General features: G+C 30.5%; 2 protein-coding genes across 2 annotated transcripts in view; both read right to left on the bottom strand.

Annotated features, from left to right (window-relative positions):
• The window catches only part of LOC126769252 (uncharacterized), a 64,174-nt gene extending 52,382 nt beyond the window's left edge, over positions 1-11,792 (bottom strand). Inside the window, exons 1-2 of the mRNA XM_050487891.1 lie at positions 11,651-11,792; positions 4,201-4,450 (exon numbers count right to left, since the gene is read on the bottom strand). Of these exons, the coding sequence (XP_050343848.1) occupies positions 4,201-4,368 (168 nt within the window). The 5' untranslated portion in view covers positions 4,369-4,450; positions 11,651-11,792. The remainder of the gene's footprint in view (positions 1-4,200; positions 4,451-11,650) is intronic.
• A 1,954-nt stretch (positions 11,793-13,746) lies between these two features.
• Positions 13,747-16,979, bottom strand: LOC126769291 (DNA excision repair protein ERCC-1). Its single transcript, XM_050487979.1, has 5 exons — positions 16,777-16,979; positions 16,642-16,697; positions 16,354-16,548; positions 16,074-16,259; positions 13,747-14,077 (listed from the first exon to the last, which is right to left on the bottom strand). The coding sequence occupies exons 1-5, from the start codon at positions 16,871-16,873 to the stop codon at positions 13,793-13,795; spliced, it is 819 nt and encodes a 272-aa protein (XP_050343936.1). The 5' UTR covers positions 16,874-16,979; the 3' UTR covers positions 13,747-13,792.
• Between the last annotated feature and the right edge of the window lie 61 nt (positions 16,980-17,040).

Below are 17,040 nucleotides of genomic sequence, written 5' to 3'. Positions count from 1 at the left end.
TGGGTATCGGTGACAACTTACCATCAGGTGGCCCATATGCTCGTCCGCCTTCCTATTCTATATAAAAAAAAAACTTCAGAGCTAATTTTCTTTATTAATAAAAATGCATTCCGTTTAAGTTTAAAAAAGAACTAAATTACAGTTTTTAGGTAGATAACTATATTATATTATATTTAAATTGCTATAAAATACACGAAAGGGTAAAGCTTTCATTAAACAATGTGTAAACGACAAAGATAATGATAACACGAGTGTGTCAGCCTTCAAAAGGTGTATGAACTACACTAACGACATGCTTTTCTGATAAGCAGCGATAGTGTAGATAAGCCTTATACCACTAATTGAGCACATCAGATTTCATTTTCAAACTAAATACCTTAGTAAGAAAGAGTATTGACCCGGCTATTTTAATTAAAATTTAGATGGACACGATACAATGGAACCATTTTTTCAATCTTCAAGAGAGATTGATAGGCCTATTGCGTGATCCCATTTGTTTTGTAGCTAACGAAAAATTTCATTGAATATAATGTGAAACTGTTGTTTTATGAAATATATTTTATCTCGAAAATACTACTTTTTAACAACTACTTTTACGGTGTGTCTGTTTCATTTAATAACGCGCAAACGAATACAAATGTAAAAAATACATATAACATTATTATAAAAGAGGCACTATATTTAAATTAAGTTGTTAATTATCTACATCTCATTAGAGAAAAAGTAGGTACAGGTTTGTCATATGTTTTAGGTCATACGTGTATTTGTTAGAAGAAACTTGATATCTATTCTTACAGTTTAATTGTTCTCGGAATAACTTTGTAATTACAAAATTTTATTTTAATTTTATTGATGTTTTTATCAAAACTAGAATTCTCAAATGGCAACACTATTATAAATTGGCATGTTATTTATAAGCGCTGTGTGCAATTATTTTATTGTCGCGAGCACATTTGCTCTATTTTATCCTTTTCTTTTTACTCAATAACTTGCGTTTTTCTAACATTCTTGACTCGTGCCAGGAATTCACGCTTTTTCATTATAAATATAGTAACATTCAAGAATTTCATGCGTAAGCAGCGTGTACAAAACAATTTCTAGTAATGTTTGGTCCTTTATCCAATATCACTATAACAAATCTGGAATTTCATGTCTACTTCGAAGTAGAATATTTTGCTGTATTCGACTTGTAATTGTGGTATTTGTCACACCTGGGACGAGGCCTTCTTTCCTTTTTAAAATAACGAGCTTATTCCACATGTGACAGATTTTTATTGAACTCATGATGTTTCCAAGCCGAGATCGCCTAGTGGTTAGAACGCGTGAATCTTAACCGATGATCGTGGATTCAAACCCGAGCAAGCACCACTGAATTTTCATGTGCTTAATTTGTGATTATAATTCATCTCGTGGTTGATAGTAAAGGAAAATATCGTGAGGTAACCTGCATGTGTCTAATTTCATTGAAATTGTGGCACATGTGTATTCTACCAACCCACATTGGAGCAGCGTGGTGGAATAAGCTCTAAAGCTTCTCCTCAAAAAGGGAGAACAGGCCTTAGCCCAGCAGTGGGACGTTAACAGGCTGTTACTGTACTGTACTGTACATGATGTTTCCTTCATCGCTAAACACGTAATTAAAGCACATGAAAATTCAATAGAGTTTGGCCGGGTTTGAACTAACCACGACAAATGAGCTTATATGGCATATATATCAATATAAAATAAATATTTAAATACAAGCATAAACATTAAAATAAAAGAAATACTCACAGAATATTAAAGTAAAATCTTCCATGTATATTTTAAATATGTTTTCATAAAATAGAATGAATAAATATAATGATAATGAGTTTATTCAAGTAAATTGTTACTATGATAATCAGAAGACGTTTTTTCTAAGTCGAGGCACTTTAATGGACGTTGGTCGTAGCACCCGTGGTCGTCATTATTCAAGTCATGTATTTTTTGTCTTACTTCTGTACCGTAATTACATATATGTAAATTGGATCAGTTTATCAAGCGCGGTCAACGACGCTGGAATTTTTATCATACGTGTACCAAATGTGTCGAAAATTGCAATCACTTTTAATAACATTTATTTACGTATGTTTAGAAGAAAGGTTTCCTTATGTACAATAAACTGCTTAAGAAATCTTATTTCCTTTTAGGCAATTAATAAAGAAAAGGGTGACTGATAACATAATCATAAAGAAGTAGATATAAAATTCTACCCTTTTAAAATATTATAGGCTATTCATTGATGACGTAACTTTACAGAAATATTACTTAACGTGTATAAAAGTAATTATTACAATTTACAACCACAACAAAAACATTAATGTACATTAAATAAATTACCTAAATAAAAATCCGTTCTAATCTTTAAGATAGATAAAAGAAAAAATATTAGGCAAGTTCGTGATAGAAATTTGATTAAGGTTAAATGTCACCATCAAATAGGTGCTTTAGGCTCTCCAAACAGGTTCTTGTTTATTGGTCACGTCATCGTCCGACCCTCGATGTCCTAAGCAATCTATTATCTAAGAAGTATATTTATATAATGGACTGTATTCTGAACGCCATAAATGCGTTTTTTGAAAAGCATGTAATTAAAGATGGCCTGTCGTAAATGAGCACTCACAGTTATAGTAGTAGCTACTAATGTCACCAACTCATATAGTCTTTTATTTTGTTCGAACATTGTATTATACTTTTTAAATATTAAATAAAATAAAAAGTTTAACTTATAATGATTAGGACTATGACTAAGTAAATAATCGCACAGTTAACGTCATGCTCTTTGAAGAAACTTTAATACTTTAATAATAAGCAATAAAACTAAACCGTGATTTCGTTCAAAACATTGGTCATCACACTAAGCGCCTATGCAAGACAATTGAATGAATTATACTTTCAATGGCAGTTTTCCTCATTTCACCACATATAGTGCCAAACATGAAAGCCGCTCATAAATAACAATAATTTAAAGAAAACACGTAAATAATTTGAAACAAAGGTATTTTTTTATTCCATGTATTAAAACGTTTGTACCTTGGAGTAATAGTGGAAAAAGTTTCATCAAAAATATTACACCCTGTCTTATTGCCTCTACTGGTGACAGGAGGGCTCGTTCATTTTTCGCCCAGAGAATCGGAATTGCGATTCAAAGGGGAAACTCTGCTGCAGTAACTATTTTTAATTTTTATTTGTTTTTATTTAAGGCTTTATTGTATTTGATTTTAAATTAACTAAATTACTGTAGCAAAAAAACACAGACATATAAAATAAAAAAGGGTCAATATTTTGTGTATAACGCTTACTTCTTTGCTTAGCGGCTGTTAAGGTCAACACTGATTTGTCTCTTTCTGTATTTATTGATTCGACATTCGAAAGAGTTTGATGTCGTTGTTTATCTAATTATGATGTAAACAACGTTTATAAGTAAGCTCGCTAGATTTGTTTGTCACAAGCGTCAAAAGTGTGTCCAAAATTTCACCTCAGCAGATTCGGTGAAACTAGTTTAAAATTCGATTGCAAGATTTACCCACACATACAGGTCGTTAAATAAACGCTTGTAAAAATTATCATATGATATAATGTTAACTAACTTTATTTTGTAAAGTCTTTAAATCAATACAAATTATAATTCAAGTTGACGATTAATTTGTGAAAATGAATAGTCATTAAGCACATATGAGGACGCATTTGTATTACACAGGTATATCAAAAAACCATTACAAGTGCACGAACATTAACACAAATGTTCAACACAACAGTACGAGTACCTATACTCGTAAATTCTCTCTAGACTTCCCAGAACTCTGTTATTACCGAGAATATGTATGTTTACGTTCTCGAGAGTAAAGCTTGAGTGCACAAATAAAATATATTTACGGCAGAAATTAGCTAAAAATGTATATTTTTTAAAAACAAAATGTTATCCATTAAATAAACAACAATAATTATTCATTTATTTGAAATTACTATTGCTGTTTATTTATATATGCTTAATTAGTATGTGTTATTGTTGGTTTAAAAAAAATTAAGTTAATAACTACGAGTACATAATATAAATCTATATTATTTGCGTTTGACGTAAAACATTCGGTGTTCAGAAATTAATTTATTTACTGAATTATATATATAATATTAACTATACCTATTTGCGTATATTTTAATAAAATAATAATGACTTACCTGTACAGCACTATTTAAGAAGCAATTATTTTGTCCCGGGGCATTCCATAGTCCTTTAGTCGTATGGAAGATTCCAGAATCTCTCGAGCTTTCCCGTGAGTGCTGAGGACGTAATTCATTGTTATGCACGTAGAGATCGTGCGCAGGAGTCGCCATCGTGGTCGCCATTTCAATTACCACTCAGCCATTTTCATAATTTATGTTCGGCACATCTTATTAGATCGCATAGAGTGGCATCTTCAAAGAGTATCTGAAAATAATCAAAAATAAAACAAATCAATTTCAATATAAGATTACATTTATGATGTGATCTTTAATTTACTAACATAATGTAGAGTAAAAGAGAGTAAAAGTTAAATTAAAATATGGTATTATTTTACTTTTTTATTTGGTATAGACAAACAAACATATAGACAAAACTTTACAAACAAATATAGGCTTAAGCTTTGAGTACTTTTTTTCCATATTATTTTATAAAAATATTCCCAGTCATTTGTACAGTTTTAACGTTTTTTTGAAATTAATGTTTGACCCTTAATTGTTTTGACCCAAATTACCAAAATTTCTTACATTTTCAGACGTAATTGTTATTGAACTAAAAAACGTGCTGTTTTTTTTTCGTTTTCATATTATTAGACACAATTATTTTAGATTAAAAATAGATAGATCTTTATTCATGGAATCAATCATGATTTTACTCGATATGCATAGTTTTTTACAATGTAAAAATAAATAAATATCACTGTCGAGCTCCATCACCATCAGAACAAAAATTCGAGGCATCACAATTGCGACTATTATAAGGGAATGTACACGGAAGGTAAAGACGGGCACTCATTAGTCTCCTGGCCGACGCCATCTAATGACAAGCCATCGTCTGGCTGCATTCCTTTCGCGGCTCCTGCTCAATTAAACCATGTGTAACGTAAACTTTATGACATTGTTGCTAATAATCAGAATCACTGATTTGACTATCAAAATTTCCTATATCAAAAACCGGTATCTCCCTTTAGTATAATATATTAGTACGCTTTAATACAAAACAGTAAGACTCAATATTAAAGCACCTCGAGATTTAGCATAAATAGTTGTAATGTAAACTAGGAAATTCGATTTTAAATATTTACCAATCCAACTGACCGACTAAACCCAGTTGGAAAATAAATAATGCACTATTTTTCGCTTAAAAAATCTCGAAACTCATACATTGACACTTTATCTTAATATGTTTCATAACACGTGTTTAAATTAACACAATGTTGTGTAAATACAAAGTATGCAACTGAGTTATTCTCGGTCAGACGCCGCCATCACTTCCGATCTATTGGGAACGAGATCGATAATTTAACAAAAATTGGGGTTAATTCCTCGATATCACTTGCGCAAACCAACTCGCCTCTGGTTAAATATTTATTTAAAGATAGTTCAAGACGGATCTACGGATGCTCTTGTTTATGTACGCGTCGAGAAATTGTCCGTAAGTTAATTTATAACGTTGTTTATTAATTATGATATGTTATAAATGTAATAACAAAACGTAAAACTCTAAAAAAATTCAGATATTTCATTACCCATTTACAGATTTACAGATGATGATGATGTCGAGATGGGATGTGGCTGGGATCAAGTCAAATGAAAATCATTAATCCTACTTTTTGAAAACACGATAAAAAAATATTGTCACTAAACCGTCATAACTGTATTACAGCAGTTTCATGCCACATACAAAAAAAAATTTAGTAGTGGCAATAAAAAACTTCATAAAAATATTGTGACTCGTCACAGCTATTACGATAAATAGATCATTCAATATATTTTGATGACTTACAAGTCCTTTTTTATTTTAGATCGAAAAGCAATTTTGTGTTAAATAAAAACTCTTTAGCCTTATCTTAAAACTAGTCACTTTAATATATGGTCATAAAGCAGTCAAATGTGTGAAAGAGATAGGTGCAAAAAATAAATTCTGAAGTGTTACCATATTTCTTGGGAACAAAACCAAAGTGAAACTTTAGTTTAAACTAAAAAGACCATCTCAAGTGGTCCATTAGTAATAAATAAGTTTAAGATATAGCTTTAAAAGCTTTCTTGTAACGGCTCAAGTGGGGACTGAACTCTTTAAAGTTCAAGACGATATTGTACCTGACGTCGTCATAAAACTTTATTGCTTCTTACTTTTATTTAAATAATAAATAAGACTAAATGTGGATACCGAATAAATAAATGATAAATTATTAGACTACTATTACTTTCACTATTATTTACATTATATTATCAGTAAGAAACGTATTTATTGTCAGAAAGGATTTGCCGAAGACTTAAGAATAAATAAAAAAGTGGAAATGTGTGAATTAGTTTCTTTGTATAGATACGTGGCAATACAGAGAGTCACGTAGCGAGTATTATAAAGTACGTGTTTAAGCCGCTTTGTCGTGCCGCCTCAAGCAAATATGTGTGGATATTGCAAAACAATCAATAAATTTGTTTCTACGCTGATTGGTTTATTAATTACGACAATTTAATTTTTAATATATTAGTTTCGTCATTATTGTTTTACAATTAAATGAAAACAAACGTTAAGCGACAATTTAGATAGGAATATGCAAAGTTTAATACGACACATAATTTACATTACGCACATTTGTAAGTAGGCATATAAAATATTGTTTGGTTAGTATAAACAGAGAATGATTTCTTACGATGTATTTGTGTTGTACGCACATATAGAGCTTCAACACACACAACAGAAAATGCTTTATTATACGTGACACAAAAGGAGCAAAACCGGAGGCTGCGCGTGCGCCGAGCCACGAGTCAAACCGCCCGCCGCGCCTCGCATTATATTAGTCGCTATTATTACGACTCTACGCGTTTCGCCTATTATAAGTTCTAACTTCACAATCTATCTTTTTCTACTAATTATATAAAGGAATGTTTATAATACGTTGATGACATCACCCATGATAGCTTTATGGTTTAAAACTTAAGAAAATAAATTATATTTTCACGTACAATAGTAACCGGTGGACTCCGTACATGGAGTTATTTAAATGTCCATAGTTAAAATCTTTACTAATATTATCATTGCGAAATCTATCTGTTACGCTTTCAAGGCTAAACCACTGAACTATTTTGATAAATTTGGTATGAAGCAAGCTTGAACCCTAAGGCTACATTTTTTTTAACTGATATCCGCCTCTCTCCCCCCAACAAGCGGGTGAAGCTGCAGGTGATTACTAGTACATAATATACCTTAAAGAAAAGACTGAATTCTCGACGAGATTATTTTAATATCAGTCCTTGTTAACGTTACCAGATTCATAAGTGTATTGGACCACTGAAGTTTATAAATGGTTTGTCTTTATCCGTGGAAGTAATAAGAAAGTTTCTCTTACTTAAGCCTTAAGTCACCGTGACTAATGTAAAGAAGATTCATGCGTAGAGCATAGGAATGTTAAGAGATAATTTTATTGATGTTTGTAATAACATTGAAATATATCAGCAATTAAGCTATTTGATTATTTTGTGATACTTTATGATGGTGTAAAAAAATGTAACAAGCTGAAAATGCCTCACTGCTGGGCCTTCTCCTTTTTGAGGAGCAGGTGGTAGTGTTTAGAGTCAATCATTTAAATGTCTTGTTATATTAATAGACTTGTTCGCGCAGGTGTGTAAATTCACAAGGGAAAGAACATAGGGTGAACAATACGATGTATTACCGCGGATTAATACCTACAAGGTTAGTACCTACTAACCCAACCCATCTTGGCGGAAAACCATATCTGATTTTAAAATATACTGTTTATTATCATGAAATTTTATGAATCCGTAATGATTTGTACTTTGTTCTATCCGTACGAAACAAGATGCATATGGGTCGCATAAACTGCAATTGCATAAAAGATATAAGAATCAATGTCATATATTTGTATCTCGATAAATGCGATCACGACTGTCAGCGCACGATTCACTTTATAACAAATTTTTTCTTTGCCACAAACACAAACGTTCTTTCCTGCACTTTCATAATATAAATAAATAAATTATATAATGCATGTTTATGATTTTATTTAAAAATAAGAGTGTACCCTAAGAAAAACGTGCAAATTCATTGAATAATATTGAAAGACTAATATCAAATACTCATCAATCACGTTTTTGTTTCAATGACTAAATTCGAAATGGTCCAAAAAAGGAACCTCTACAGCTGCTCTGTTAAAAATCATTAATTTAACAAATCGATCTATTTTCATTCAGACTAAAGCTACTTAACACAATAACAGTAACAGTCTGTTAATGTCCCACTGCTGGGCTAAGGCCTCCTCTCCCTTTTGAGGAGAAGGTTTGGAGCTTATTCCACCACGCTGCTCCAATGCGGGTTGGTAGAATACATATGTGGCAGAATTTCAATGAAATCAGACACATGCAGGTTTCCTCACGATCTTTTTCCTTCACCGTCAAGCACGAGATGAATTAACTACCTGACTTATTATTATGACTTAACACAATAACGTTACCTATCTAGCGTAAATTATTTACTTTTCTTTGCGTAAAAATCATGTATCATTTTCGTATATGATACTTTATTATTAAAAGGAATGCTTTAATTATATTTTAAAATTTACAGTCAAATAATTCATTCATATTGAAATTAAAAATCTTTGCTTATTTCATGCCTGCCAATACTGCATCTAGAAAATAGTTTTTTTTTTTTAACTCTTTATCACCAATTATCGTGTAAATAGACGATAAATGAAAATAGTTGCATGCATGGTATTTCATCAAAGGAACTTGCATCTGGAAACGATGATAAAAAAATACTCGGTTCCACCTGGCTCAGGCACGTGCTATATTCACCTGTTCGTAGTAGTTTTAATAAACATACACTTGCCAACAGCCACCTAAAGATGCTTGGCATTCTTTTTTTAACCGTAGTAAAAAAATACGACAATACTATATAGTAGGCCTGCTACTATCTCATTATATGTGAATATCTCGCTGTAATACTATACAATTTACTCGTATTTGAGACTAAAACATATTATTTTATTGTAGCTGTTTGTAAAATAAGTAATGTAATGTGTTTATTATTTGCCGGTGTTTTTAATATATTTTAATGCAATTTTTCAAAGATGTTCTTATTTCCTTTTGTATTGCGATAACTTCTTTAACTGCCTATCAATAACTAACTAAAATATAAATAATTAAAAAAGTTAATTTAAGTTGGCACAACACGAAACGCAGCGACCTGGCAATGCTTTATTATTTATAGAATAATAAATTCTATAATAGTATATATATATATATATACATATATATTTGACAAGGCGGTTGGCGTGGTTGGTAGATTGGACTTGCCTTCCACGCCGAAGGTTGTGGGTTCGATTCCCACCCAGGACAGACATTTGTGTGCATGAACATGTCTGTTTGTCCTGAGTCTGGGTGTAATTATCTATATAAGTATGTATTTACAAAAGAAAAGTTGTATATGTAGTATACTTACATATACTACATATACAACTTTTTACTTACATATACTACATATACAACTTTTTACTTACATATACTACATATACATACATCGGTATACATGGTGACCTTCTACGTTGGCTTACATCTTATCTCCGCGAAAGATCTCAAGCCGTTGCTATTAAAGGATATATGTCTAGTTTTATTCCTGTAACATCGGGTGTACCACAAGTTTCTCACCTTGTCCCTTTACTTTTTAACATTTTTATTAATGACGTAACAAATTGTTTCAAAAATTCTCAAGTTTTATTATACGCTGATGACACTAAAATTTTTAAGATAATAAAAAATAATCAAGACTGTTTTCATTTACAAGAGGATTTAAATAAATTAGGACAATATTGCATTGCTAATAATTTGCAGCTTAATGTTGACAAGTGCTGTGTAATTACATTTTCGAGAAAAAAAGAACAAATAATTTTTGACTATTCCATATTTAATACTAAATTAAAAAAGGTAACCGAGGTGAGAGACCTTGGGGTACAACTAGACAACAAACTTATATTCGATAAGCATATTGAGGAAATAGTGATGAAGTCGTATAAAATGCTTGGATTTATCTTTCGGCAAGGGGCAGATTTTAAAAATATTCATACCTTTGTAATTTTGTACAATGCTTTCGTTAGGTCACATTTAGAGTATGCGTCAACTGTTTGGAATCCACAATATGCAAAATATGTCAACTTAATTGAAAATATACAAAACAAATTTATCAGGAGGTTGCGATACAAATTTACTTTTCCTGACTCTGTTTTTATGCCACTTGAAGAACGTAGAGAACAAAGAGACCAAATGTTTCTTTACAAAATATTAAATAATTTAATTGATTCTCCATATCTGCTCAGTGAGATTTTATTTAAGTGTCCTCGTTTTAACGCTCGCTCTCAGGATACTTTTTCAATACCCATTTATAAAACTAATTATTTCAAAAATTCTTTTATTCTAAGATCTTGTAATAGTCATAATAGAAAATACAACCACATTGATCTGTTTAAAAATAGTTTAAGTAAATTTTATAATCTTGTGAAAAATACTTATTAGTAACTAACCATAACCATATTTACGTTAAAATTTTACTTTGTCATAAATAGTTATATTTTATGTAACATCAAAATTAGTCCACTTCCCTGTTAAAACAGTAGTGGAAACTTAACTGGCATAAGTGTTAAAATATGATTATTATATTAAGTTGTAATATACGATATGCTGTATGTTTCCCTAATAAATAAAAAATAAAAAAAATAAAAAAAAAATACCAGTTGACTGGTTTCCATAGTACAAGCTTTGTACAAGCTTAATTTGGGATCAGATGGCCGTGTGTGAAAAATGTCCCAGGATATTATTATAGGATATAATTATTATTATTAAATATATATCTGATATGAGAAATAAATACTTACTTAATTACTTACAAAATTTTATTTTAAATAATCTTTTTCCTTTATTCAAACAAAATATCAAAACCGCGATAAGAACGCACGGTCGCTTATCGTAAAATTATTCCATGCTATAATTTCTTCTTAACGCGTCAAATTCGAAATATTTTTAATGCTCATTAAATTTATATTTATAAATTTCAAACAGGTTAATTTTTAATATATATATCAACTTTATAAAGAATGAAAATGTACATCAATATATATATAAATATATATATGCATATATATATATATATATATATATATATATATATATATATATATATATATATATATATATTATAAGTTATATATATATATAACTTGCATTTACATAATAATATAATTTTTAAATTATTTGTAACTATTTATAATATACGCAATTAACCCAAAACTTTTTTGTCATTAACTAAATACCTAAGAAAATATTATGTTTATGCAAATATTTTAATCAAAATATTAATAATTATTTTAAGTAGTAACACTATCAAATTAAGACTTACCAAATATTATTCCTGGCAGGAAATTGTGGTCTCAGAAAACAATGTGAAAAGTCACAAAAAGGCCTGTTATATTCCCAACAGTATACACCTATTGTATTAAAACGTTACACTTTTACATAATCACTAAAATAAAAAGTTGTTATATATACCGAAAATGTTATTAAAGTAAATCCAGAGATTAACTATAATTAGTTTAAAAAAAACGTCCGTTATTTTAAATTTTTACCTATAACGTAGCTTTGTTATTATAAAACTAAAACAGTTTGAAAAATATTTATTAATTAATTCATTAAAATAAAGCAGTTTTTTTAAATAACGTTTTTGCTTCTATGGTGTCAAACTTTCGCGCCTAGTTAATTTCGTTCGCTCTAGACAAGCGTCCAAACGCTCCACGTCCAAACGCTGGCGAAGCCGGTTTGACGCTGTTAGTGTATTTTATTTTGAACCCCGCGCGCACCGCGTCGAACCAACGAGCAAACGACTCTAGCAAGCAAGCCTTCAAAATTCAAATATTTTACACTTCACAGCTTTCAAGATGAATTAAATCATGTCTCTCATCCCTCTTCGAACAATCCTTTTCAGTGCAATATGTGACGTATTCATATTTACCTTATAATTAATAAATACACCAGTAGAAGTAATAAATTTTATTATTTGTTAATTAAATCTTTAGTATAATAACTTATGAGACATTTTAAATTTAATTAAAACAAAATATAATATATTGTTAATTCGATGACAATCGTTCAGTTCTCCTTTTTTATATATGCGCGGGAAAACAATTTTTTAACTTTTTTACCAAACAATACCAATGACGTTCTGAAACCGATTATATTTTTATTAAATCAAATACAATATAGAAATATGTAATTATTAAATATATTAAGTGATGTACATAAATAAATATTTCTAATTTAATTTGTTTCATAACAAATTTGATGTTACATTTAAAATTAACATTACGATCAATAGGATTATGTGAAGCTAAGCAAGTGTTATTTATTTAATACCAACAATAAATTTAATATTCTTTTGTTTCATGTTTAACTGAAGCGTGTTTTTATATAGCTTTGGGTTTTACTATTTCTATAATTAAGTAAATAAAAACATTGTGTGTAAAAATAAAGTTAAATTTAATATAGATTATTGTACGGTAATTATTAACTTAAGTCCTATTATTATCGATTCTATTTTTCTAGCGTCAAGAAAAATAAAGATGATAATTTGCCTGAGTAACTAAACAAAAAGGGTGGCCATCGATGACGAATAATTGTCCCAATTATTATTAGTAAAAGTTGTTTATAAAAAACAATATTATATTGCCTTCCTCTCATTTTATTGAACGGCATTAAAATGCAAGAAAAAGGATATAGCACACCGTAAAGTTGTTGAGGCACTTCGTGTTACTGGTATTAATTGATGCTTAAAACACAAAAAAAATCTTCATTTGCTTTCACGAAACCAACGAAAAGCCACGTCCGATACAAACACAGGGCTTTCAAAAAGTAATAATACTGGTTATTATATATACTTATAGTAAAACTATTTTCGGTTACAAAGATAACCTGGAAGAGATCGCTATAGCGATAAGGCCGCTTTGCAGGCTTCTAACCTGCTGACTGTAGCCTGTGCTAACATGATGTTTCCGAGCAATTAAGTTAAAAAAAAGCCGAGATGGCCTAGTGGTTAGAACGCGTGAATCTTAACCGATGATCGTGGGTTCAAACCCGGGCAAGCACCACTGAATTTTCATGTGCTTAATTTATAATTATAATTCATCTCGTGCTTGACGGTGAAGGAAAACATCGTGAGGACACCTGCATGCGTCTAATTTCATTGAAATTATGTCACATGTGTATTCTACTAACCCGCATTGAAGCAGCGTGGTGGAATAAGCTCTAAACCTTCTCCCCAAAAAGCGAGAGGAGGCCTTTGCCCAGCAGTGGGACATTAGCAGGCTGTTACTTTTACTGTAAGTTTAAATAAAAAGTCAAAAAATGCTATATGCAGAAATGAATAATGTTATCATTTTAAAAGATGATCTATTTCTCGTTTTTAATCTTATTTTTAAGGAATAATAATTTAAAAAAGTAAAAAACAAAATCTATAAAGTTTTTATTAACACGTATCAATCAAATCATATTAATGGTTTTTTATATCATTTTCGATTTTTTCTATATCTTCTAAGCAAAGATTATCTGAAAATTCATCTGGCTTGTTTTGAGCCTCAATTTTTTCATTTCTTTTTAAGAAAGGTTCGTGAAGGGCACTGTATAGCTTCTTAGCCTTAGTTGCCGCAAAACCCGGACATTCAGCGAGTTGGTTTTCAGAAGCTTTAATAATATTCTCCAGGGTACCAAATTTAGTAATTAGTGTCATCGCATCCGTTTTATTAACTGGCTTTATTGATGACAAGGCATTCACTATCTATAACATAAAAAGGGTTATAAAATAAAAATTCATATGACAAATAACAGTTCATATAATTATCATATAATATTAAATAAGTAAAATTAGCAATAAGATTACACTATAAACTTTATTTTATTACGTATGACATCTGATTTAACTTAAGTTTGCACTATTTATGCTAGGAATTTTCACAATTAAGTGGAAACATGCTTTAAATTTCTGCACCGCATTATTGTGCTCACTAACTTTTGTGGGTATCTTTAATTACCCAGCATACCAAATTTTATCTTAATGCGTTTTAGCGTTATATAGAAGTTACAAAGAAGTGCAATCTCGTAGAAAAGTTGCGGCTCGACAATTTCATCTGTCGGCTAGTTTCAGCGACGTTACCACAAGATGACTAGTTACGAGTGAGTATTTAGTAACTGTTTAAATAAATGCAAAAATTGCCCTTAGTAATAATCCTATTATTAACATTAACAGAAAGTGCCCACTTCTAATATTTCTAACCTCTAGAAGTTAGATTATTGAGTTATTAATAAACATTGGACTCGGAAACCCTAACCCTAACTACTACCTGCATGAACTTTTGCTACTCGTTATTATGGACATAATTTGTCAATCAGTAAAACACATTTTATCATTTTGTGTCCAACATTAAAGCAAAACATACATAAGCTTTCTCATACAGTTATTCATTAATTTCAATTTACTTCAAATTATTTAATATGGTTACAAGTATAAGTAATATCACAGTGATAAGTAGATATTAAAATGAATTACAATTAATAATTTATTGTTATTTACAGATTGCTAGTTGCCCCGCAAACTATTGTACAAAGATCATACATGGTCGTAAGACAGGCATTAGCAAAGATAAAGCAGACTGTCGCCAACACGTCTCAAATGCTAATGCTTTATAAGCCGTCACAATCAATACAATGATTGTTTTTTTTTTAATTTTGGCCGGGAGGGCAAATGACTCTACTCCACCTGATGGTAAGTGGTAGTAGAGTCCAAACGCGACGACGGCCAGTACAGACGGGAAAAACGTTCTGCACTAGCTGCCTTCGCCTTGCCGGCCCGCAAGATGCCTCTTCACGCCTCGTTTGAAGGAACCCGGGTTGTAAGAGCAGGGGAACACGTGTGCTGGTAAGGAATTCCATTTTTTGGAAGTGCGACAAAGAAAGGAGTTGCCAAATTTCTTTGTTCGCGATGGAATTGATGTCACAGTTAGGCGGTGACATCGAGATCCAGCTCGAGTGGACTTAAGAAGGAAGGGGGAAGCAGGAATTAGAGAGAATAATTCCTCAGAGCACTCGCCGTGATACAGTCGATAGAAAGATAATTATAGATTACGAGATAACTTTAATCTAAGTATAGATACATGCGATATCATTGGTCGAGATCTAGAATCATTAATTCCCTGGTGGTAGGGTTTTGTGCAGGCCCGTTTGGGTGGGTACCACTCAAAATTTATGTACCACTCAAAGTTAAATTAATGTGGTTATAACTAGTTAAGTGGAATGGCGTTGCATTATAAATAAAGGTAAATTAATCAACAACTGTTTGTAGTGTGTAATACAACAGAACAATAAGGAAAATCTTTGGCTGGTTTACCTTTACTCCTACTCCAATAGGAATAGGGTATACAATGTTAACTTTATATAAAATGTTTTATTATTATATGGTCGCCAGAAAAGAAAAAAATAATAATTATGTTATTGTATTCCTGCTGATAATGTAAATATGAAAGCAAGTGAATTGATAGTTATCCTTTACTTAAACTCAAAAGAATGGAGTAATTCTTATTAAAATCTTTTTCCATAGCAAAAGAAATTGATTGTGTTGTAGGATAAGTGAAATGTCTATTTTTATTGGTTTTGAAAATGTACAAAAATTCTTTCATTTCTTAATGATAAGAGAAGCAATGTTGTAAATAGCAAGTAACAAATATAGCTGTTAGCTACTGATAAATAATAATAGAGGAATTAACAAAAGTAAAGCTTACTTTCTGATGTGGATCATTTTCAATTTTCTCCATAATTTTATCAGGCGGTTTATTTTCAAATATTTTATAGTTTTCAATTATCTTTGCCGCCTCTTCTGGACTCCATGCTAACATGAGAGTCATGTCAGTCAGGAGACATATTCGGGTAAGATTTTTTAAAATTGAGTGTGGCTCTTTTAAATCAACCTATAAAATATAAAGGTTTATGTACAGTATTTTTTTTTTTACATATGATGAAAATACAAAGTAGACATTTAATAAAATTAAATGATTCAATTACCTGTACTAACAGTACCCGGAGGTCATATTTCTTTCCCAATTCTTTTAATCTGTTATTTATATAATCTGGATTAAGGTTGTGATACTTTACAGATAAGAAAAGAATACATATGGTTTTGCCTATTTCATAATCTGGAATAATATCATCATACTCCCAAGGTACACTAGTAACATATTTTAATAGTGGGTTTCCGCGCTAAAATTGTATATTTCATATTTTTATTAAACAATAAACTTTATCAATTACAAATATTAATAATAAAAATGTCAGTAATTTGATAAAATGTACCTGTTTTTGATTAACTATAACACAGTGTGTTCTTGATACAGAAGACTTGGAAGTGCCTAAAAGTGTAACAATATTATACACAAATAATATAAATCCATAATGCAAAATAATAATAAAACAAAAATTGTGAAAAACCTGGCTGTTCTAAATCTGGCTCAGTTTTCAATTTCTTTGGTGATGACGGTTCACTTATTTCTGCTAAAATGTCATCGAACCCGTCTTCTAATTCCATTTTGGGCCTAATTTTTTTTTTTAATACATAAACAATGTATTGTACTTACAATTCAATGTTGTCTTAAAAAATTCAAATATTTATATTTCAAATTTTTGACAAACTCACTTTAGTGCTGGAGTCTAGAAGACACTTAAAAAATGTTGCCATATTGGTTTTTTTTTGTA

Source organism: Nymphalis io, chromosome 6, assembly GCF_905147045.1.
Source record: "Nymphalis io chromosome 6, ilAglIoxx1.1, whole genome shotgun sequence".
NCBI lineage: Eukaryota > Metazoa > Arthropoda > Insecta > Lepidoptera > Nymphalidae > Nymphalis > Nymphalis io.
Note: the sequence above shows the minus strand (reverse complement) of the source record. Positions and strands in the feature narration are given on the sequence as shown.

What these genes read in the sequence shown, in the direction of transcription:
- LOC126769291 (XM_050487979.1), bottom strand. Translation starts at nt 16,873, where the DNA reads ATGGAATTAGAAGACGGGTTCGATGACATTTTAGCAGAAATAAGTGAA. An exon ending in GCCAGATTTAGAACAGCCAG is followed by an intron (nt 16,698 to 16,776) that starts GTTTTTCACAAT and finishes TTACACTTTTAG; the next exon opens with GCACTTCCAAGTCTTCTGTA. An exon ending in TTATAGTTAATCAAAAACAG is followed by an intron (nt 16,549 to 16,641) that starts GTACATTTTATC and finishes ATACAATTTTAG; the next exon opens with CGCGGAAACCCACTATTAAA.